Source organism: Hemitrygon akajei, chromosome 8 (genome assembly GCF_048418815.1).
Source record: "Hemitrygon akajei chromosome 8, sHemAka1.3, whole genome shotgun sequence".
Classification (NCBI taxonomy): Eukaryota; Metazoa; Chordata; class Chondrichthyes; order Myliobatiformes; family Dasyatidae; genus Hemitrygon; species Hemitrygon akajei.
The window spans coordinates 83,321,629-83,345,928 of record NC_133131.1 but is presented as its reverse complement, the minus strand read 5'-3'; the positions used below and the strand labels follow the sequence as shown (position 1 = coordinate 83,345,928).

General features: G+C 39.4%; 1 protein-coding gene across 1 annotated transcript in view; it reads left to right on the top strand.

The window, feature by feature from the left end:
* LOC140732529 (histone deacetylase 5-like) overlaps positions 1–24,300 on the top strand; it is a 107,052-nt gene that overhangs the window by 5,660 nt on the left and 77,092 nt on the right. Inside the window, 5 exon segments of the mRNA XM_073055298.1 lie at positions 2,675–2,740; positions 2,743–2,833; positions 6,630–6,637; positions 10,175–10,188; positions 10,919–11,026. Of these exon segments, the coding sequence (XP_072911399.1) occupies positions 2,675–2,740; positions 2,743–2,833; positions 6,630–6,637; positions 10,175–10,188; positions 10,919–11,026 (287 nt within the window).

Here is a 24,300-nt window from a genome sequence, read left to right as displayed (position 1 = left end):
CCCCAGTGGAATACCTGGTGGGGCTTTGAAAACCTATGCAGCCGATTGGCGGGACTGTCAAGGAGATCTTCAATCTCTTACAGCTGCAGTTGAAGGATTCCATCTGTTTCAAGAGGTTGACAATCATACCAGTGCCCAAGAGCAGGGGTGAGCTGCCTCAACAGCTATTGCCCAGTTGTACTCACATCAACCGTGATGAAATGCTTTGAGAGGTTGTTCATGGTTAGAATTGACTCCAGCCTAAGCAAAGACCCGGACCCACAGCAATTTTTCTATCGCCACAACCTGTGTCAGCCATGTTTGAATGGTGGAACAGACTCGATGGGCCAAATGGCCTAATTCTGCTCCTATGTCTTATGGTCTTATGGTCTTATCACCAAGATAACAGCAACACCTATGTCAGGCTGCTATTTATTGCCTCGGTGTTCAACAGAATCATACCCTCGGTTCTAATCAACAAGTTCCAAAACCTGGGCTTCTGTACCTCACTCCACAGCTGGATCCTTGGCTTCCTCACTGGGAAACCACAGTCCGTGCGGATCAGGAATAACATCTCCTCACTGGCAGTCAACACTGACACACCTCAAGGATGCAGGCTTAGCCCACTGCTCTACTCTCTTTATACCCATGACTGTATGGCTAGACAGAGCTCAAATGCCATCTGCAAATTTGATGACACAATATTGTTGGCAGAATTTCAGATGGCGAAGTGGAGGTGTTCAAGAGTGAGATAGATCAGCTGGTTGAGTGGTGTCGCAACAACAACCTTGCACTCAATGTCAGTAAGACCAAGGAATTGATTGTGAATTTCAGGAATGGGAAGTTGAGGGAACACTTACTTGTCCTCATCAGATGACAGCGACTGTATTTCATTTAGAATTTGAGGATACTTGAGATGTCACTAAAGACTCTCACGTTTCTACAGATGTACTGCAGAGAGCATTCTAATTGGTTGCAACAGTGTCTGGTGTGGAGGGACAACCACACAGGATGACAAGAAGTTGCAGAAAGTTGTAAACTCAGCCAGCTCCATCATGGGCACTGGCCTCCCCAGCATCGAGGGCATCTTCAAAAGGCAATGCCTCCAAACTGTGGCATCCATCTTTAAGGAACTCCATCACCCAGGATATACCCTCTTCTCATAGCTACCATCAAGGGGAAGGTACTGTAGTATTTCAGCTTCTTTTCTTCCGCCATTAGATTTCTGAATGGACAATAAACCCTTTTTCTTCTTTTATTTAGCTTTTTTTCCACTGCCTATTTAATTTGTTTTATATGTTTTTTCTCACTGCTTATGGGTGCTGTGTATGTGTATCTTTCCTTCAATCTCGGGTCCTCTACCAGAGACCTGGGAGCTTGAGGGTCCGGCACAGTATCCTTGCTGTTCCTAGTAGTGTGCTCTTCTGGACCGAGATCTCAGATCTTGTTCCCAGGAGTAATTGTTAATTCAGGTGTCTCTGCTCCAAGTGCTCCTATCACCACTGGGATTAGTCTGGCTTGAACCTTCTACATCCTTTCTTACTGTTCTTTCAAGCCCTAGTATTCTCATATTCTTTCTTTCTAGTGTTACTGTCATTTGGGATTGCCATATCTATTGCTATTGCTTTTTTCTGATCTTTGTCTAGTACTACTATGTCTGATTGGTTGGCCAGTACCTGCTTATCAGTCTGTATAGGAAATCCTACAGAATCTTAGCTCTGTCATTCTCCACTACTTGCTTGGATTTTTCCTATTTGGACTTGGGAGTGTCCAATCCATACTCAGCACACAGTTCCTGCAACTTGGTTGTGCCATGCAGTGTATGCTGTTCCTGCCTGCATCTTGCACTCTGCTACTATGTGCTGGATGGTTTCAGCAGATTCCCTGCACAGTCCGCATCTCCAGACTTGTCTGGTGCAATGGAACTCTGCTTCTGTTGCTCTTCTGCTCTGCGCCTGATCTTGTGCAGCCATGAACAGCACCTCTGTGCTGTCCCTCAGCCCTGCCATTTCCACTGGTAGGATTTTCTTATGTCAGCCTCCCCTGATAACTGGTGATGGGACATCCCATGCAGTGGTTTGTTCTGCCTTAGCGTCTGGTCCTCTGGCTTGCTTCACACACTTCCATTTCCATATCCTGTGCCTGCTGTCTGAGGCATTCTGCTAGCAGGTCATCCTCAGGGCCCATCTTCCTGGCGTACTCTTAGATGTTTCGCATTCCTTTCAGGAATGTGGCCTTGATACTTCCAAGTCCTCATCCTCCTTTGTTCTGGTGGGTGTACAATCACTTGATGTTGAACTTTGGATGGGATCATCCATGTATTGTTAGTAGTTTCCAGGCCTTGATGTCAATGGCTTCTAATTTGTAACTTGGCCAGCACACTTTTGTGGCTGGGCATCTGATGACTGGTAGGCCGAATGTGTTGATGGCTCTTCCCATTCAGCTGGCTTTTTATGACATATATATACTTACAGTAATTTATAGTTTTTTTTGCTGCCTCAAAAATAACAAATTTCATGATGTGCCAGTGATATTTAGCCTGATTATGATTATGATAATCAGTCTTGAATTTAGTGGAGATTAATATTATCAGATTGTAAACTTGGCATCCCAGTCATTTTTTTTCTATGTAGATTCCTGAGAGTGAATTAACTTTTTTGTGCTTTCCTCCTTTAATGAACTGAAGGTTGAAAAGCCACTTTGGAGGAATTGCAGATGGTACACTCTGAATTCCATTCACTACTCTTTAGCACTAACCCCTTGGCAATCAAAAGTTGGATGTAAGGAATATGCTGGGACTTTTGAGCTGCCTTCTGACAATTCTGGCTGAAATTGGACAAAAGGAATATGCTGTGTTTGTAGAGCTACCTTCTGACAATTCTGGCTGGTGTCTATTTAGCCTTCAAGTCTATGCTGGTGCCCAATGCCACAAAACTGTTAGCCTCATACTCCTTAGTCTCATCCCACAGTCCTGAATATTATTTTTACTTAACAGCAAACAATTTTCATCTGAAAGCACAGATTGATTCTGTTTCTAACCCTGCAGGTTTCTGATCATAAATCATTCCACATCAATGCAGATTCAAAACAATTATTTACTTTTTCAATATTTCTACATACATGATCGTTGTCATTTGTTCTGAAGAACTCCAGTTTACCAATTGATAGAGTAATGGGAAATTTAGAAAAAAACACGATGGTATTATGTTTGGAAACTGGAAGAACCCTAGCAGGACTGAAAATTATTGACATATTGAACCAAATGACAAAAAGCTTAATTTTTACAGGAGTATAGCAGTATTCTTACGTAATACTGGTAATGTTCAAAGCTGAATTTGCTAATTGCAAAACAGCTTTCCTAATGTTCCTGTTAATTGAATTCAATGGAAAGGAACATTGAATTTATATAACAGACAAATTACTTCATATTGCATGTAATTAATTTTTAGAATTTTTACAGGGAAACCACACTGATTATAATGATGCATAAGGGACTTGATTTCCTGTAGAGAACAGTAGAAATGAATACCATGCAAATATTGGTTGGCTATAATTCAAGTAGCCTTGATGGGAACAATGACGTGAGAGCATCCATATCCCAGAATTCAGAAGTTACAGAAAAATTCCACTGGGATTTTCTTATGATTACTGTTAAGTGGCTCTGATTGAAAAGGAGATGTGAAAGTATATCAGATGACAGCAAGATCAGGAGTGGATTTGATAAGCAATTTGAGTCAAATTTTATGATTTACATAGTTAAGGGAAAATAACTCCTCCATTGTCCCACACACCATTGAGGGGGATGGAAAGAGATATTGAGGCAGATCCTATTATTCCTATACCAACCCTGGGTTGCTGATCCTGCTAATACCAGAATGGCCAGGAGAAGGATGAGAATTATTCCTGACCTAGAATGTGAGCTACTTAAGTTAGAAGCTGTATTTTATTTTATTTAACTGTAGGAATAGAGCGTGAATCAGGAATTTCAGCCTTTTAAGCCACAGCATCCCTACAACCCTGATTAGCCTTAAACTAATCATGGGACAACTTACAATGACCAAGTAACCTACCTGCTATGTCCTTGGACTGTGGGAAGATACTGGAGCACTTGAGGAAACCCATGTGTTCTACAGGGAGGAAAGGCACCTGAATTGAACTCTGAACTTCAGAGCACCCCATGCTGTAATAGTGTTGCACTGACCGCTACGCTAGAGTCCAGCAATATTCTCTCTCTTCCCCATGTATAATACTCAAATTTCTGCCTGGTAAGCATCAAATGAGCCTGATACATGGAATAATTTTCTATCCTTCCACTTTTGGGATGCCTCAACCTCTTTTATATTTCCTCCATTTTCTCTTCCAGTTCATATGCAGGGGGACATCCACTGGGCAGTTCAAAAAAACCCAGACTAAAGCACATGTTAAATTCTCAACCTGGTTTAAACCAGCCAAAAAAAAAAAGAGTTGAATAGAAGTACAGCGAGAGGTTTTCTCTCAGCTATTTCTTCAAAAAAGAGGAAGTTCAGATATATGTTTGCTGTGCTCCAAAGAAAGAGGAGAGAAGGTAGAAAGTTAGAAAGTAATAGGTGTTTATGAAGAGGGAATAATCCTGATTAACTCAACCTCATATATGAATCTCTTGTGAGGTTATGCAGGCTTGAGTGCTTTTTTTTCATGTAATTCTACCTGATTCCGGTGTTTATGATGTGGAACATGGCTTCAACAATTTGAAGAATGTAAGTTTCATCCAGCAATAATTAAGTATCATTTTTTTTTCTTTACCTATCTCATTTGCGATCTGCCACACAAAATTTCTTCACCACTCTCCCTTGTTTTAGGATGCAAAATTGGTTGTTGTTCATTATAAATAATTGGGTTGCTTTTAATTCTGTTCTCTACTGTATATTAGGCCTTTCTCGTGCTTTTCTTAGTCTAACAGCTGGAGTATTCCCAACCATTCTCAAGCAAAACACGTTCCTCACTGAGTCACTGAAACAATGTTCTCTAATGTTTAACTCCAGATGGAAAAGTCATCACTTGTGCCCTCACTGTGTGACACTTTAAGCTATACTTTCTACTATGCTTTACAAATATTCTCCCATATAAAATATTAAGAAAGCACTTGCTCTTTGTGATGCAATGTTACCTCAGAAAATATGTCATAAAATAGCATTTTCTTAGAATTCCCCCAGATCAATCAACCCCCCCCCCCCCCCACCCTTTACTTTTAATAGGACTGATGGTCTGACCTCACCATTCACCAGACAGGAAGAAGCAGTCACTGAGATTTACTGATGAGAGGCACTGATGATTTACAAACTAGTGGAAATATTTGTCTTGCAATATATCTTACAACAGCAATAAAACAAAGCTCTTAGTGATTCATCCTAAATTAAAATATATCATAAAAGTCCTCTGGAATTTTAATTTTGACTTCTAGATGCAAACTCCACCCTCCCTGACAAAAAAAATGAATGTTAATACAGACTCTTCTGGTAAATTGGAGCAAGGCTTGCTTCAGGATATGAAACAAGCCCATAAGTAAGTCTTGTGTAATGATGATCCAGTAAACATGAATGAGAAAACCAAGATTTAGTGAGGTTGCAAACAACACATATTGAAGTAAATAATGTGCAGCAGTAATTGCTGGAAGTCTCCTGAAGTGCACTGTGGTTGGAATGATTCACAATTGCCACTACACTAGCAGTTTATGACTAATTCAACTATGGTAATGCTTGTGGCTTTGAGTCCTACAATGGCCTGAATATTTGTGGAGTGATTACCGCTGCCAAAAATTATAACCATCCTAAATTCTAGATTAGCGGCTGAAAACTGCACTGAAATTGAGCCCATTGCATCAGTTAATACACACAAAAAATATATATGAAAGCTTTCAGCCTTTGCAGTAACAATCTGTCAAAGTATGTCTTTAAAAGTGGGGATGCAACACTAAACATACTTTGATATGACTCTTGAAAAAAGTACTTTCAAGAGCCACATCAAATTGTTATAATGTGAAAAAATATCTAGAAACTATTAGAAGTGCATTGTGAGCCTTTCAATATCTGGATAGGAAGAAGAGAGAGGGAGCTCATATTTTATGTTCAGAACTGATATAATGCTGAAATTTCCAGTATCTTCTGCTTCAACATTTTTCCTAATTACTAACAGCTTTTGCTTGATTTTTAGAAGCATGAAAGCAATTTTTTTTCTAAATTTTGTTATACAGAAGAGCAGAGGGACAAACAACTGAACTGACATTTGAATGTTGATTCATCTTAGCTTGAAAGTGCATTTCTTTTAAATAATCAGAGCCTTTAATCTCCTTGGTGGGTGCAAAGAAAACTGCAAAAAGGAACAAGCCAGATTTTATGACAATACCATCATCAGCTGCTTTCCTTCAACTGGCTTTGCAGCGTTTGTTGTCATTTATAACTTGGCCCTGAAACAATCCACAATTCTCTAGGCACGCTTAGCAAATTGATAACAGATTCTTTTCTCCATTTGCATGGCTCAGAGGAGGCAATTCCAATCATCACCAATGGCAGCAAATATTACTTTTTGACAGGATCATAAAAATATAAAAGGACTGTGCCCATGACATTGGATGAGAAATGAGTTCTTAGGTTGGCTAGGGTTAATATATCTAGATTAGCTTGTGGCTGGGGGTACTTGATGCTTGCAAACAGGATATGATTTTATATAAGATGGTTTCTTTACTGGTGCCCTAGAGAATTCCCAGCATACATCAGAGAATACCAGTTGGCTTGTCTTGTCTGAATTGGGGCAATTCATTGAAATTGTGCCTAAAAGCTCCAGGATGGTAAAACTGGTAGAAAAATAACATTGGACTTCTTTCACTAGTGACTGGATCATTAGAATTAAATTTGACGTGAGGTGAGTCAGTTGCACTGCGTTCTAACAGTAATTTCATTAGTGAGGCACTTGATTAAGAGCAGTATCTTTCTGAGCTCAAAGCATGAATTGTTAACAGTAAAATCACAGTTGTGGGAACTTTTTAAAAGTTGTAGTCAATTTAAAAGTAAATAAACAAAACCTTGCACATCCACATGCCAATGGGTTACTACTATGAAAATATGTATGTGACATGATGGGGAATCTGCAGCTGTGTGTTACTGTTCTTTGTAATGGCTAACTCCATTTCCCTTATGACATATTATGCAAGAACAGATGCAATAGATTCAGTATATGATTGTCTCTGAACTTGACAATGAGCAAATGATAAGGCCATTGGGACCAATAGTCTGAGGGTGTAGTATTCAGAAACATAAATATTAATTTTCTTCAAGAAATAAAAACACACCATACTGAGATTTCCTCAGAGAAAAATTCATGCAGGTATGATTTAAATATTTTAAATTAATAAAAAGAAATCATTTTCACTAAATCATGCAACATCTTTCAGAGCACCAATTTAACACGCATACTTATATAACGTATCTCTTATTGATATTTAATTTCAGATTTAGCCAGAATAATATTGAAATGTATCCATGTAAATGTCAAATGTGGCTCATATATGGACAAAGTGATATAGTGCTTTTGGACACAGACTTTCAGATCAAGGGTCCGGGTTTGAATCAAGTCCAGAATGAAAAATTGAAAGCCTCCAACTGCCAGCTGCAACAGTTCTGTGTGAAATAAGGTTATGTCATTTCTGGCCCATTCTCAGTAAACCTACAGCATGGAACTATCCCTGATCTGACACTAATTGCTTGCAATCTCACATTGATGGGCCATGAAGATCTTCGGTATGAAATATAGAAAGACACCGAGTGAGCTGTTCTCAGGCTGCCATTAAGTAATGTTATTGGATAATATAGAAGAATCTGTTTTCAGGAAAAAAAGGCCAAAAAAATGCAAATTTTTCAATTCTATTGGTTTGTCCAATAGCGGACGCAGTAAAAGGGTCTCCATGATGGAAATGGGATTGATTTTAATATCCCATAACTAATACATTGTCTTGAAGCGACTTAATGAAGCCCTTCAACAGTGAAATACTGTATAATACTGCCATTACATTACAAGTTCTCCAACTGCGACTCAATTTAACAGCTCCTTCATGCATTTAACCCAAAGTACCTTTAATGTACTTCTCTGTTCTTCATGCCTGCAAAGAAAATACTCTTACAATATTAAAATCATGTCCTAATGCAATACTGGCAGGAATTCAGTGATAGCCCAACTGAATGAGCGAGAGACACAAACACGAAATGAACAGTTCGCTGAGTTTCACTGTAAAGAACAAGGGAAAATAATAATTGCTGGGCCAAGAGGGCCTCTAACTAAAACCTCTCAAACTATCTAAAACTGGAAAGCAGTGACTTAGAACTAATTAAATGTTGCTCCTTTAGCAGCATCTATCTAAATCACAAATCATTTTTTCCTAGAACATGGACTAAGGTGAACAGGGAGAACTGACATTGCTGTGCTTTGATCAAGACTTGGCAAGACTGAATCAAAAGGAATGGAGTTAAATGCATTACAAAGAAACAAGTGAGATTGCCATCTTCTTTCAGCTGCCCGCCTGTGAGAGCACCCAGACTCCATGGCAGTGTCCACAGTTGTGACTGATACAGATTCACATACAATAATCTTCTTCTTTATAATAAAAATGAACTTCTTCATAAATTTCTCTGCCAAGTGAACTCACTGGGTGTTTGGCATTAAAAAAAGACATTTAAAAAATCATGCAAAAGGAAAATTATATTACTGATATGATGACTAAGTATGATTACTAATTAAGTTTTCTGTTAATGTAATTAACTGAAGGGTTTTCACTGTTGGACAGTTCCTTCCAACAAGCAACAAATATAGTGTCAGTTTAATGTATTCAGTGATTGTCATATTTAGTTATTTCTGAATGCTACAGTTTACAAAAAAACATGCATTGCTTCTTTAACTACAACATGTTACCCACTCAAAGTGTCACCAACATGTTACTGACATGAGTAGTGGGTAAGTTATTGGAAAGTATTCTAAGGGACTGGACATATTTGGATAGACATGGACTGAATAGGGATAGTCAACATGGGTTCATGCGTGGTAAGTCTTGTCTAACAAATTTTATAGAGTTTTTCAAGGAAGTTACCAGAAAAGTGGATGAAGGCAAGGCAGTGTATATTGTGTATATGGGCTTTAACAAAGACTTTGACAAGGATCCACATGGCAGGTCGATCAAGAAGGTTCAGACGGTTGGCATTCAAGTTGAGCTGGTAAATTGTATTAGACATTGGCTTTGTTTGAGAAGCCGGAGGGTTCTCCAGTAGATGGTTGCTCCTCTGCCTGGAGGCCTGTAACTAGATGTGTGCTGAAGGATCGGTACTGCGTTCTTTGTTGTTTATCAGTTATACTAATGATCTGGATGACAATGTGGCAAACTGGATCAGCAAATTTGCAGATCACACCAGAACTGGGGGTATAGTGGACAGCGAGGAAGACTACCAAAGCTTGGCGTAGGATCAGCAACAGCTGGAAAAATGGGCTGTAAAATGCCAGATGGAATTTAACACAGACAAGTGTGAGATGTTACACTTTGGGAGGACAAGCCCGGGTAGGACATACGTTGAGTGGCAGGGTTCTGAGGAGTGCAAGGGGTCAGAGGGATCTGGGAATACAGATACATAATTCCTTGGGAGTCCAAGCGCAGATAGATAGAGTTGAAAAGAAAGCTTTTGACACAGTGGCCTTCATAAATCAAAGTGCTGAGTACAGGTGTTGGGATGTTATGTTGAGGTTGTACAAGATGTTGGTGTGCCTAACATGGAGTATTGTGTGTCTACCTATGGGTAGATTTCAATAAGATCGAAAGAATGCAGAGAAAACTTATAAAGATGTTGCCAGGACCAGAGGGCCTGAATTATAGGGAAAGGTTGAATAGGTTAGAAATTTATTCCATGGAGTGTAGAAGAATGAGGGGAGATTTGATAAAGGTATACAAGATTATGAGGGGTATAGATAGGGTAAATGCACACAGGCTTTTTCCACAGAGATTGGGTGAGACTAGAAATAGAGGTCATAGGTTAAGGGTGAACATGAGGGAAACATGAGGGAGAACTTCTTCACTCAGTGGTCAGAGTGTGGAATGAGCTGCCAGCGGAAATGATGGATGTGGGTTCAATTTCAACATTTAAGAGAAATTTGGATAGGTATGTGTATGAGAGGAATATGTAAGGCTACGGAATAGGTGCAGTCGATAGAAGTAGGCAACTAGTTTGACATGGACTAGATGGGCCAAAGGGCCTGTTTCTGTGCTGTACTGTTCTATGGCTTGATGTTATTGAAAGTGAACTAGTTACAATAGAATTACACAAATCATGCAAGTCAGCAAAATACTGAAAACATTGTTAATGGATAGTGGATGTTTGTCAAGAGCCCTGTGTTTGCACATGGTGAGTAGACAGATATATTTAATAGACATAATCTTGTTATTTACTGCATTATAATTTAATCAATTAGGTTGCTTCCTGTACCTAAAATACAGGAGGTAAAATAACATTTTACTGTAGTACCTGTAAAATCACAATGCATGCCTTCTGTTAATATCTAATATGCCAAACATTTAAATGGTTTTCTTTTCAATTTCTTTGGAACTTGTTTAACAGAGTCATGCACATACCACAGACCCATGTCTCATATCAAACTACTGTGGCCTGCGTATAACTGTCTTGCAAAGTAATCCAGATCCATTCCATGCATGTAATGTTGTTTGTAAAGAAGACTAAACACAGAATTGCAGTGAGGCATGACAGGAATGTATTTCTATTGGACATGGCTGTGTATAAAAAAGAATAAGCAACCCATGTCCAGAAGGTCCATTCAGCTGGCCAAGAAGGAAGACTAATGTTATTGTACATTGGCTGTCATCCTGCCAGCCCTCCCTCACAGATTTGTTTCTCTTTGCTGTCTGTTTGCTCAGGTGGACAGTGACACCATTTGGAATGAGGTGCACTCGTCCAGTGCAGCACGCATGGCTGTTGGCTGTGTCACTGAGCTAGCTTCTAAAGTGGCCTCTGGAGAGCTAAAGGTGAGGTCCAACCGCGTTGTGTGTGGGAATTACCGAGGAAGCAAAGACAATAAAAGTTAACTCAAATAGTGTGGCATGTTCACTAGGAAATGAATTGGATTACTGTGCAACTGTAAATATAAAAGGTAACAGCCTGCAGAAATCTGTGAAATAGATTAATTCTAATGACATACTGTTGTCTTTCTACTGGCCTTTTAACTTCTCTTTTTATTATGCTATAATGTCTGGTGAATCATAATTCTCCACAAACAAAACACAGTGCAAGCTATCAGTAACAAATCCAGAAGTGATGAGAAGTTATTAAAATACACAGCCTTAACTCATTTTATGGTGGTCATAATCTGTTTATGTGTTTCTAATTAAGTTCATTTTTGAGAAGTTACTATAGCACCAAACAGAATATATAAAGATTGGGAAAAATAATGGAACTCTGGACTGTATTGAATATTAAATCCCTCACATGGAAGTTGTTGTCCTCATTGTGTGAAATTAATTTACAGAAGAAATTTGTAATGACTTAGTCAGCCAGTCCTTGGGTGGACTGGTTAAAGGGAAACTATATACCCTTTGTGACTACAATTTGACCTTAATGTCCTGAGCTACCAGCAGGAAATATTTGTATGTTTTCTCTTTCTACAATGAGGCAGAGAGTAATCTCAAGACTATCACATAGCCACAGAACTGTGAGCATCATCTGGAAAAAAAATTCTGATTTTTTTTAGGTATTATCATTGTCTTCTTCACTCCTTCACATCACACAGACTATGGAATCAAACAAGCTCATTATAACAATTTAAACAATTGATCAGCAACCCCTACTCCAAAAGCAGCAGATAATAAATCCCTGGGTAATGTTGGCAGGTGTACTCTTCCCTTCTTTAAGTATACCACATTTACATTTACTCTCTATGTTCATAATTCCTTCCATTTAATTCTCCATCGACCTAGTGCTAAAACGCTAAATTATCTTAATGCTTAATCATTCTCCACTCCAATTAAGTTAAAACAGACATTACCCTCATACCATTTGTTTGAACTAGTCTGTCTACACTCCATTGTTACAAAGGCTCCTACAGGCAATCCAGTGCTGCAGTCCCTAGCGTCTACTAATGCTTATCCATTGTTGGTCCATACTTGCAAAGCCTGACAAAAACGTTGAAACAGATTGCTTCAATAATAGATAATGCTGATGCCTTTTCCTTTTAACATAAAGGTTGCTTCAGGGCAAAATTATAGCTTGCAGAAAAATGCCTTTATCTTGCTTGGCTAGGAATAATACACAATTCACACATAATTGCAAATAAACCAATAGGAATAAAGAACAATAAAAATGTTTCTAACATTAATCTGTAGATTTTCTGACCTGTACCCTGCTCCATATGGACGATCTATGCATCCCCTCAGCTCAGTCATGTTGTGTGGTGCATTGTGGGATGCTTTGCCCAGTAGGTCCATATGTAGAGGGTATCTGAAGACAAATAACTATACTTGGGAAGGATGAGGATTATAAAGTGGCACATGACTACAAGAAAAAAAGGTCTACAGAATTTTCTTTCACCTACTATGAGCTTAGTGGATGCATATATTAAATAATATATGAAGACAAACTAAAATTTAGTTTGCACTTGATTTCTCAGCACAAACCATGGTGGATATACAACAGTTTCTATCTCTGCTTTAGTCAGTCTCCCGAACCTGAATTTGTGCTCCCACCTGAGTTCTGCTGGGACACACTTGGAAGATGTATGCTCAACTGCTTCCACTCAGATAGATCTTGATCAGAGCTTCCCAGAATGTTTGATATTACTCCCTTGAGGGTAATAGGAGTTATCAAGGGGGCAATGAAGGTAAAGGGGGTGAGGGGGGTGCTTGGTAGCAAGGGGGCAACTGAGGTATTTCAGGCTTAAATAAAGAAATTAGTTACATTTTTATAAGCCAGGCATGAGTTGTGAGTCACAGAAGGGTTGTTCAACGTTCAGAGATTTATGTGATTATTGGACTGTACTTGATATTGGTCTTCTTCAGATTTTCGGCATTTTCTTTCTTGTGGCCGACTGGCGAGTGATTGATCTGTTAATTCATTGTTTGTGAGAAAGGGGGTTGGGAGTTTTGATGTTTCTGTCACTGTTCTTTTTTCTGAGTGAAGGGGTCAAGGATTGTTAATGCCGCTGTTTTTTTACTGCGGGGAGGGGTTAGAGATTTGTTGCAATTGCTGCTACTTTTTTCTGTGGGGCAGGGAACTGGGATTGTTATTGTCACAGTTGTTTTCTGCGGGGGAGAGGTTGGGGATTTTTTGCTATTGTTACCGTTCTTTTTCTGCAAGTGAGGGGGTTAGGAATTGCTATTGTTGCTATTTTTTTCCCTGCGGGAAAGGGGATGGAAGATTTTGGGGTTTGTGAGCTTGTCACTTTTTCTTTTTCATGTGGGGGTGGTAGTTGATGTCATTTTTTTCTTGGTCTTTCTATATTTCATGGCTTTCTGGAAAAGACAAATATCAGAGTTGTATTGTACATGCATACTTTGGCAATAAGATGAACCTTCGAACCTTTGATTCTCAGTGCCTCATAATTGATTACAATGATCACATAATCACCTCATCTTTGTTAACCAACCATTCTCTTTGACTTTGCTCAAAGTGCAGTGTAGTTTTGAAAAGCAAGGAAACACTTCTGTATTTGGCATATTATGAGAAAGCTAGACTGAAGAAATCATGTTATTTCTGGGCCTGGCCTGCGCAGTATAGTGTTAGGTAGTGTGATTTCCAGACTCTAATTGCACAGTGATGCAATTCCTATAAATTAGCATATGACATTCAATGGGGATAAAGTTTAGAATCTACCATTTTGAATGGTCTGGCTGCATTTCTCTACATTTCTCTAGCCTATAGTCCAACTGACGTATCACTGCTCCACTGTCTGTACATTGAGGCAGAGTCAGGTTTGCCTCAGTTATTATGACTTCAGAATTTTATTGATCGCAATGCTTGAAGTTAGACTTAAACTAGAGGCAAAGAAGAACTCGTCTTATTTTCAGACACTTAGTGAAAATTTTCAGAAATGGAAAACATTTCAAAACATGTCTGCCTGCAGTTCACAACAAAACAGTAATGGTTTGTGCGCTTCATACAACATTTCATTGCTTATTGCTAAATTTGGAAAGCCTCATACAATTGAAGAACTCATTCTGCCAGCAGTATGGGAGGCTCTGAGTATGGTTTTACATAAGCTGTCAGACCAACTGATTAAAGTGATTCCACTCAGCGACAACACAGTTCAAAGATGAAAAGATGAAATATCCAAGAACGTGAGAGACACGTTGTGCAACATTCTTAGGACAACAGAATTTGCTCTGCAGTTTGATACTCAATTTTGCCAGGCAACAAACTTTTTCTTCTTGCTTATGCTTACTTCATAATAATTGAAAGCATGGTTTAAGAACTGTTATTTGTAAGGGAACTAGAAACAGATAAGATGGGGGGGGTCAATATTTCGGGTTCTTGAGTAACTTTTCAAAGAGCAGGATGTTTCGCTCACCAGTATTCTTGCTTGTGCAATAGATGGGGCACCATCGATAACAGGATGCCACCTTAGCTTATTACCTTTTTGAAAAAAGCTATACCTAACAAATTTACCAATCACTCCGTAATCACAGACATCTTGTCATAAAAAAAACCTAAGTGACCAGCTGCACAAATCATTAAATACTGTTATCATAGCGGGAAATAAAATCCAGTCTCATGCTCTCAATACTTGACTATTTCAAGAGCTTTGTATTCAGAATGATGAACGTTTTGAACACTTGCTGTTGCACACAGAAGTCAGATAACTCTCTCTCAAAGAAAAGCTGCCTTTTATGCACTTTTTCAAACTGTAATAATTTCTTTGAAGATTCGAATGCTTCATTCAATAATCAACCCAAGAATATTAGGCATGACATTGCTTATTTGTCAGAATTATTTGTTAAGTTTAATGGAATCAATCTTCAATTGCAAGGAAAGGGTGTGAATCTTACCAAAGTCAAATCAATCGTCTCCACATTTCTGTCCAAGTAAATTCCATTTAAGTACTACATTTGAATTGTGACCTTTTCCAGTTTCTGAGCCTCTCTGTGTTGGAAGAGAAAGAAGGAATACCAGATGATTATCTTCAAGTGCTCACCTGGGTGAGCTGCATAAACTTAAAGAGCTTTCCTGCTGAAGGGTTTCAACCAGAAATGTCAACTGTACTCTTTTCCTAGATGCTGCCTCCAGCATTTTGTGCCTGTTGCAAGAGATTTCAAGATCTTCTCTCAACCCATATTCCAAATCCCTGAACTCTTGTAATGAGGAATTAATAGGAAGGATAGATGAAGAACTGATGTTGTTACAAAATGTTTGAGCTGAAGCCAAAGTTCAAAAAATCATACCAAGTCTTTTGGATTGCACAAAGAAACCTCTGAACGTTATCCTGCATAGTGGGAAAGGTTAAGGTGTTCTTGCCTTTTCAACATCATGTTTAGTGGAATGTGGTTTCAGTGCAGTTGCCCAACTACTTTCAAAGCAACAAAACAGTTTGCAAATTACTGAATGTGGGGATCTGGAACTCTCTCTAAGTGCCTGATGTTGAGAAGCTGATAGCTCTGCACCAAGCCCATTCATCACATTGAATGCTGAAAAAGCAGTGAAAGAGTGAATGGTTGGATTACTAATGTACACTCTAAAATTGTTGGAGCAAATTGTTTTCAACTTTAATTAAAGAAAAAAATTACTTGTAACTTTAAATAGTTTGAATATTTTTTGCAATTATTTGTCACTGCTTTCAATTTGCAGTTCCTATTTCCTTTCACAGTGCATTGTAAATAAAAATCCTTTATCGTAGTCATGTAATGGCCAGAAAGGTAGAGGTGGGGCGATATCGTCTGGGAACCAAGGGGGAGGTAACAAAAAAAAAGTTTGTGAACTACTGAACTAGATGATACTTGCCTTCTAGTTTCCATGTTCCCTGACTTATATGAGTATAACTGGTCAGCTGTATACCTGAATTGTTGGCTTGTGTTTGAATAATCTCATGTTCCTGCAGTAGTGTATCATTATCAGTCCTATTTGTTAGGCAATACAACTTCCAGTTAAGGAAGGATACATTACTTGTCTACTGCAATGAAATCCACATCATATTCTATCATTTATACAGTTCACTGCCTTTAAAAAACAATTCATATTTCTCATATAGTTTCCCATTAACATTGGAAGCTCAATGCTGGTTCTCAGATTAATCCCATCATTCTCATTCCCCAATTTATTTGCCTGCAATTTAGTCTCCCTTCAATTAAATCTCTTCTTAGTGTCTATTGATTCATAAAAAATAACATCTGCCAATCCAGTCCAGTCGGCTTCCCCTGTCATCGAATCAAATTGTTCCTGGTGACCAGAACTCTTTAAAGCTCTCAAACCATGATCTAACTGGTCATTTGTACAATTTTTTTTTGCATTTTTCTCTTGTATTCTATGTCTCAGCAAATAAAGAAAAGAATAATTTTCTAACTGTTATCCTGCCATAGTTAATGATCTGAGAGCATACAATCCCTTTTCTTCTACACCATTTTGTAAACTTACAATTCTGTAGTTGCTAGTTGCATCTTCCCAAGTACCCTTTGTCAGGATACATAGAGGAGGCTTGACCAAAAGGCAGAGCAGCAGAGACAATTTAGCAATAAGGATAAATTGCAAAATAATTAGCCATGGAACAAGACCACAGGCAACATGGTAGCTGAAAGCGAGGAGCAACTGTCTGAGGCTGGCTGCTTCGACGGGTGAAAAAGGGCTGTGGATGATGAGTTGGAAATGAGTGACAGGTAATTCCTGTTACTGGATGGAGACTGGGAGGTGCCTGCCTGTGCAGGCCATGATACCCTTCTCTGGACTGAACTTCATTTGCCACTTTTTACCTGTACTGACTGGACCATCTATATCTTTGAGTAGTTCATAGCTTTTGTCCTCACTCCATAAGGTGATCTTTTGTTTCTTTTGAAAAATTCTTTATTATATTTACTACATTAAGAGCCAGAATACAGAGTCCTGTGATATCCCACTGGGAAAAACTTTAGAGTCACACAAATATCCATTAGTCTTCACTTCTTGCCAGTTTAAGATCTAATTTACTTGTGTTCTGTTTATCCTATGGCCTTTTGTTTTTTTGAGTGCTTGCCTTTGGGTACACATTTTTGGGGACTTGCCAAAAACATTGGTATGTTTCTACATCGATGACATCAAAACTGTTTCCTTAATCAAGTCTTTTCATTACTTTCTTAAAATATTCAGTCAAGGTAATCAGACCTGACCTCCCCTTAATAATGTAATCTAGAGTGTCACAAACACAAGAAAATCTGCAGACAACATACACACACAAAATGCTGAAGGAACTCAGCAGGCCAGACAGCATTTATGAAAGGAATAAACAGTCGGCTTTTTGGGTAAGGGCTCTTCATCAGGACTGGAAAGAAAGAGGAGAAGTCAAAGTAAGAAGGTGGGGGAGGGGAGGAAGAAGTAGAAGGTGGCAGGTGATAGGTCAGGGGTGGCCAACCTTTTACATTCCATGCGTCAATTTTTTCATGCACGATTTCAGATGCGCCATACAACTCTTGTACTCCCATTCAATTCTTGTAAAGATATGTACAAGACATATTTAGCATTTTTACATGATATATTGATTTAATATAGAAGCAAGATAAACATTACGTACCATAATGAGACTTTTAATATATTTTGTCTTCTTTTGATTTCTTTCTTTTTCTTAATCACATATTCTTTCCGTAACTCAGACCCGAGCACTAGCATCAGTTTTCCTTCTATTTCAATCTGATGTTGTGTTTTATACCGTCTATTAAGACCATGTCTTCTATTATGTGAGAAGGTGTTGTCACAAACAATGCACAACGGTTTTCCTGATGGAACCGCTATAAATAAGAATTCATTTTCCCACTGTTCATTGAATTCACGCTTACTATCACTTTCTGCTTTTCTTTTGCTCATTTTCTTTTGCACTGTGATGGGTAACTGAATGTAAAAACAAGGCTTAATTTTCAAAAAAGTACAAAACTGCAGATGTTCACAAAGGACGAACAAAGCACAACTCTGTAGCGCATGACTGTCAGCTGTAAACTGACTGGAAAAAACCTGCCAAGTACCACTGGTGCAGATGCCTGGCACCTCAGGATCAAACATGTATTGAACAGTTATGGAACAAATGTCCTTCTTTCCTTTTTTCCTTCTTTCCTTCTTTCAATGTTCACATTGAACATTTTTTTTTAATTGAAAACAGATTAATGTGAAAAGATAACATTCGCCAAAAGATGTGCACAAAATAATAAAATCGCCAAAAATAATTGCTAAGTTTTAGATTTATTCTCAGTAAAACCCATTTCTAGTTCTAAGCTACTTGAATTCCTGTTATAGCTTTTTTTTCTACTAATCAGTTTTTGGTTAATACTTTTTGCATGAGTGGACTTATTTTTTTATTATTATCACTGGGGTGCAATGCTCCACTTTTGGCACATGCACCATAGGTTGGCCATCCCTGTGACAGGTGAAGCCAGGAGAGGGGGAAAGACTGAAGTAAAGAGCTGGGAATTTGATTGGTGAAAGAGATAAAGGGCTGGAGAAGGGGGTATCTGATAGGAGAAGATAGAAGAACATGGAAGAAAGGGAAGGAGAAGGAGCACCAGAGGGATGAGATGGGCTGGTAAGGTGATAAGGTGAGACAGAGCAATGAGAATGAGGAATGGTGAAGGGAGGAAGTTTAAGAGATTGATGCTCATGCCATCAGGTTGGAGGCTTCCTAAATGGAATATAAGGTGCTGCTTCTCCAACCTGAATGTGGCGGTAGAGGAGGCCATGGACTGACATGTCAGAATGGGAATTGGAAGTAGAATTGAAATGGGTAGCTACTGGGAGTTCCTGCTTTTACTGGCGTAGATGCTTGGCAAAGCGGTCTTCCAATCCACATCGGTCTTAGCAATATAAAGAAGGTCACACTGGGAGCACCAGATAGAGTAGATGACCCCTGCAGACTCATAGGCCAAGTGATAGCTCACCTGGAAGAACTGTTTGGGGCCCTGAATAGTAATGAGGGAGGAGATGTAGGCGCAGGTGTAGCACTTGCTCTGCTTGCAAGGGTGATCAGTGGGGAGAGATGAATTGACAAAGGAGTTGCGTAGGGAGCGGTCCCTGTGGAAAGAAGAAAGTGAGGGGCGGGGAAAATGTGCTTGATGGTGGGATGCCATGGGAGTTAGTGGAAGTCACAGAGAATTATGTGTTGGACACAAAGGTTAGTGGGGTGGTAGGTGAGGACAAGAGAAACCCTCTATCTGACGTGGCAGCGGGAGGATGGGGTGAGGGCAGAGATGCATGAAATGGAAGAAATGCGGGTGAGGACAGCATTGATAGTGAAGGAAGGGAAGACCCTTTTATGAAGACTGAAGAAATCTCATCTGGAATGAAAAGCCTCATCCTGAGTGCAAATGTGATGGAGGCAGAGGAACTGAGAGAAGGAGATGGAATTTTGCCAAGTGACTGGGTGAAAAAAAAGGTATAGTCCAGGTAGTTGTTAGAATCAGCGGGTTTATAAAAGATAGCAGTTGATTTGAGATCTCCCTCCGGGTGCTTACCCTTGCAAGTGAAACATGTGCCACATCTGCCCCTACGCCTCCTTCTGCACTACCAGTTAAGGGCCTTTCCAGGTGAAGCCACACTCAAGTTGGAGGAGCAATACCTTATATTCCATCTGGGTAACCTCCAATCTGATGGCATGAACATCGACTTGATTCAAACTTCCAGTAATAGCCACTTCGCCTTCACCATTCCCCATTCCTGTTTCCCTCTCTTGCCTTATCTCCTTACGTGTCCATCACCTCCTTCTGGTTCTCCTCCTGTGGCCCATTCTTCCATGGTGGTCTATACTCTCCTATCAGATTCCCCTTCTCCAGCCCTTCATCCTTTTCACCAATCAACTTCCCAGCTCTTTACTTCACCTTCTCCCCCTCTTCCTGGCTTCACTTATCACCTGCCACTTTATATTTCTTCCTCCCCTTCCCCCACCTTATTACTCCAACTTCTTTTTCTTTCCAGTCCTGACGAAGGTCCTGGGCCCGGAACATCGACTGTTTATGCTTTTCCATAGATACTGCCTGGTCTGCTGAGTTCCTCCAGCATTTGACATGTGTTAATCTGGAGTGTTTTTGATTAGTGTGCTTCTTTTCAAATTAAGCTTTATACTGTCCCTAAAATTTGATTTCAATAACTTTCCCATCACCTAAGTATACTCAGTGTCTCCCTTCTTCCTTTATTAATACTCTCATATTAGCAGTCTTCTAATCCTTCATCATCATGCCTGTATCCAGGGAGGACGGAAAATGATTGTCAGAGTGCCTGCAATTTCCTCACTTGCAATGTTTACCGTCTGTTGTATATTTTGTTGTACACCATCAGCATGCAACTCATTGGTCTTAACTCTACTGCCTTGAGATTGATGACTTGTTTGTGGCAGGAAAGCTTAGCTGCCCTTGCTTATGTCAGTGCATTTGCATGAATATTTTGATGAAGGCATTTCCATGAAGTGTTCTTTGCACAGAAGTGTTCCAGATACATTGTTTTCCACAGGTATATTGAGTATTGTCCTGCCTTTGTCCTTGTACACATAATTTCCATCACTCTGGACTTTCAATGCCCTCCTTATTGTAAACACTTTGTAAAAATTATTTTTCAATTCACATCATACAGATTTTTTCTTCCCAAATACAGGTCACTTCTTCCATGTTGCTGCTTACATACTTGCAAAATCTAAACCACTTTGATTATATTTCTTTTTTGCCTTTTGTCTGATACTTCACTGTATACGCTTCTTCCAGATGTTCATCAAGAATTTCTATACTATACTTGTACACTTCCAGAGCTTGCATTCAATAAATACTTACCTGAAATTGACTTTCCCTCTTGTAGGGGCCATTCTCTCCACTGGACTCATGAATTCCACAAAATAATTCAGTCTCTGAAGAGGACACCCTTTAGTTCTGTGAAATAGCAATTGCCTGTCAACAGTTTTAACTTTGTTAGTAAAAGTATCAAAAGATTCTCCCTGCTGCTGGCTGCCCGTAAAGAAGTGATAATGGTAATTGGTTCATTTCTCAAATGTCAACATGCAAATCTGCAGTGGGGCTCACAGCTGACATTCCATAAAGGTTCATTATCTTGAGCCTAATCTTGTTACCCTGAGCCTGGTTCCGTGGTGCAGAAGGGAGAGAGGAAGATGAGGAATGCAGTCGTCATAGGAGATTCCATAGTGAGGGGAACAGACAGGAGGTTCTGTCAACATGACAGAGATACCCTCATGGTGTGTTGCCTCCCAGGTGGTATGGAGTGTCTTGGATCGGTGCAGAGTATTCTGAAGGGAGAGGGTGAACAGCCAGAAGTCTTGTACACATTGGTACCAGTGACATGGGTAGAAAAAGGGAGGAGGTCCTGAAGAGAGAATTCAGGGAGTTAGGTAGGAAGCTGAAAGGCAGGACCACTAGGGTAGTAATCTCACGATTGCTGCTGTGCCACGTGCTAGCGAGTGCAAAAATAGCCCATCACTGATATATTAAGTTTTTTCCCTCTCCCCTTCTGTTTCTGTCTCTCTCTGCCCATCACTCTGCCTGTTCTCCATCTCCCCTTGGTGCTCCCTTCCCCCTTTCTTTCTCCCTAGGCCTCCCGTCCCATGATCCTTTCCCTTCTCCAGCTCTGTATCCCTTTTGCCAATCACCTTTCCAGCTCTTAGCTTCACCCCACCCCCTCCGGTCTTCTCCATTCATTTCAGATTTCCCCCTCCCCCTCCTACTTTCAAATCTCTTACTATCTTTCCTTTCAGTTAATTCTGATGAAGGGTCTCGGTCGGAAATGTTGACAGTGATTCTCCCTATAGATGCTGCCTGGCCTGCTGCGTTCCACCAGCATTTTGTGTGTGTTGCTTGAATTTCCAGCATCTGCAGATTTCCTCGTGTTTGCAAGAATAGCATGATCAGGCGTATTAACGTGTGGCTGAGAGACTGGTGTAAGGGGCAGGGCTTCAGGTACCTGGATCATTTAGCCAATTCTGAGGGAGGTACAGCCTGCACAAACAGGATGGGTTACACTTGAACCCAAAGGGGTCCAATATCCTAGCAGGCAGGTTTAATAGAGCTGTTAGGGAGGGTTTAAACTAATTTGGCAGGGGGATTGGAACCGGAGTGACAGGGCTGAGGAAGGGAAAAACAGAAATAAATTAAAGATAGTGTGCAGTAGAGATTATAGAAAGCACAGGCAGGAGATGAGGCATAATCAAAGCCAGTGGCATGAGTTACAGGGCAATAGAGGCATGGTGCAGTTAAAACAGAAAGCAACAAATACTGGACTGAAAGTGTTGTATTTGAATGCACGCAGCATAAGGAATATAATGGACGATCTTGAAATTCAGCTACAGATTGGCCAATATGATGCTGTGGCCATCTCTGAAACTTGGCTAAAGGATGGCTACCATTGGGAGATGAACATCCAAGGATGAAAGGCATATTGGAAAGATAGGTTAATAGGCAGAGGGGGTGGTGTGGCTCTGTGTATAAGAAATAATATTAAGTCATTAGAAAGGGATGACATAGGATCGGAAGGTGCAGAGTCTCTGTGGGTTGAGTTAAGACATGGCAAGGGTAAAAGAAGCCGAATGGCAGTTGTACACACACCTCCAAGAAGCTGCCGGGATGTGGGTCACAAGTTACAGCAGGAGATAGAAAAGGCACATCAGAAAGGCAATGTCATGATAATCCTTGGGGATTTGAACATGAAAATGGATTGGGAAAACCAGGCCAGTACTGGACCTCAAGAGAGATGGCTTAGGGATGGCTTTTTAGAACAGCTCGTTGTTGAGCCCTCTAGGGGATTGGCTGTGCTGGATTGGGTGTTATGCAATGATCCGGAGGTGATAAGAGAGCTTAAGGTTAGGGAATCCTTAGGGAATAATATCATAATATGATCAAGTTCACTTTGAAATTTGAGAGGGAAAAAATAAAATCCAATGAGTCGGTATTTCAGTGGAATAAAGGAAATTACAATGTCATGAGAGGGGAACTGGCCAAAGTTGACTGGAAAGGAATATTTGCAGGAAAGACAGCAGAGCAGCAAGGCTGCACTTTTTGTGAAAATTGAGGGAAGTACAAGACAGATATATTCCAAATAAGAAGAAATTTTCAAAGGAAAGCAGGACACTACTGAGGCAGACAAGTGAAGTTAAAGTCAAAGTAAAAGCAAAAGAGAGGGCATACAAGGAAGCCAGAGCTAGTGGGAAGATAGAGGATTGGGAAGCTTTTAAAAGCTTGCAGTCAATTAGTTAATAAAAAATCAATTAGTTAATACATCATCTATATGTGCCAAACACTCATTAATACAATTTAAGGTCGTACATAGGGCCCATATGTCCAAGGATAAATTAGCTCATTTTTATTCTTATATAAACCCTATTTATGATAGATGTCAATTGGAAATCGCGTCTTTAACTCATATGTTTTGGTCATGTCCGCTTTTGAAAAAATATTGGAAAGATATTTTTGATATTATCTCTGCGGTATTGAACATCGATTTACAACCCCATCCTATTACCGCAATTTTTGGTTTACCGATGATGGACTCACTCCATTTATCTCCTTCCGCCTGTCGAATGATTGCTTTTCTCACTTTGATGGCTAGAAGATCTATTTTGTTGAATTGGAAGGAAATTAATCCCCCCACTGTATTTCATTGGCTTTCTCAAACTATGTTATGTTTAAATTTAGAAAAAATTAGAAGTGGTGTATTCGATACTTCTATTAAATTTGAAAAGATATGGAGACCATTTATTCAATATTTTCATATGATGTAATATGACCCTGTTCCAAGCTTATTGGATTTTTCAGCTTTAATCTTATTTATGTTGAGAGGATCGGAGTTGACGACATTGATGTTTATGTATTCTTGTGAGATATTATAAACAGCCTTTTTTTTCTCTTTTTTTTAGTTTTTCTTTTTTTTTTCTTTTTTTGTTTCTTTTTTCCTTCTTTAGATATTAGATTAGTAGTTTAGTCAATTTTGCAAATATATATATTTTTTCTTTTTTATATTATATATTATGAAATATCTAGATTTACCTTGTTCATACATATACTGTATGGTTCATGTTTTGGGAAAACTTATTTATACTGTAATCATTGCTTATGTATTCTTTCATGTGTAATGGGAATTTGTATGTTTGTAATCCCTT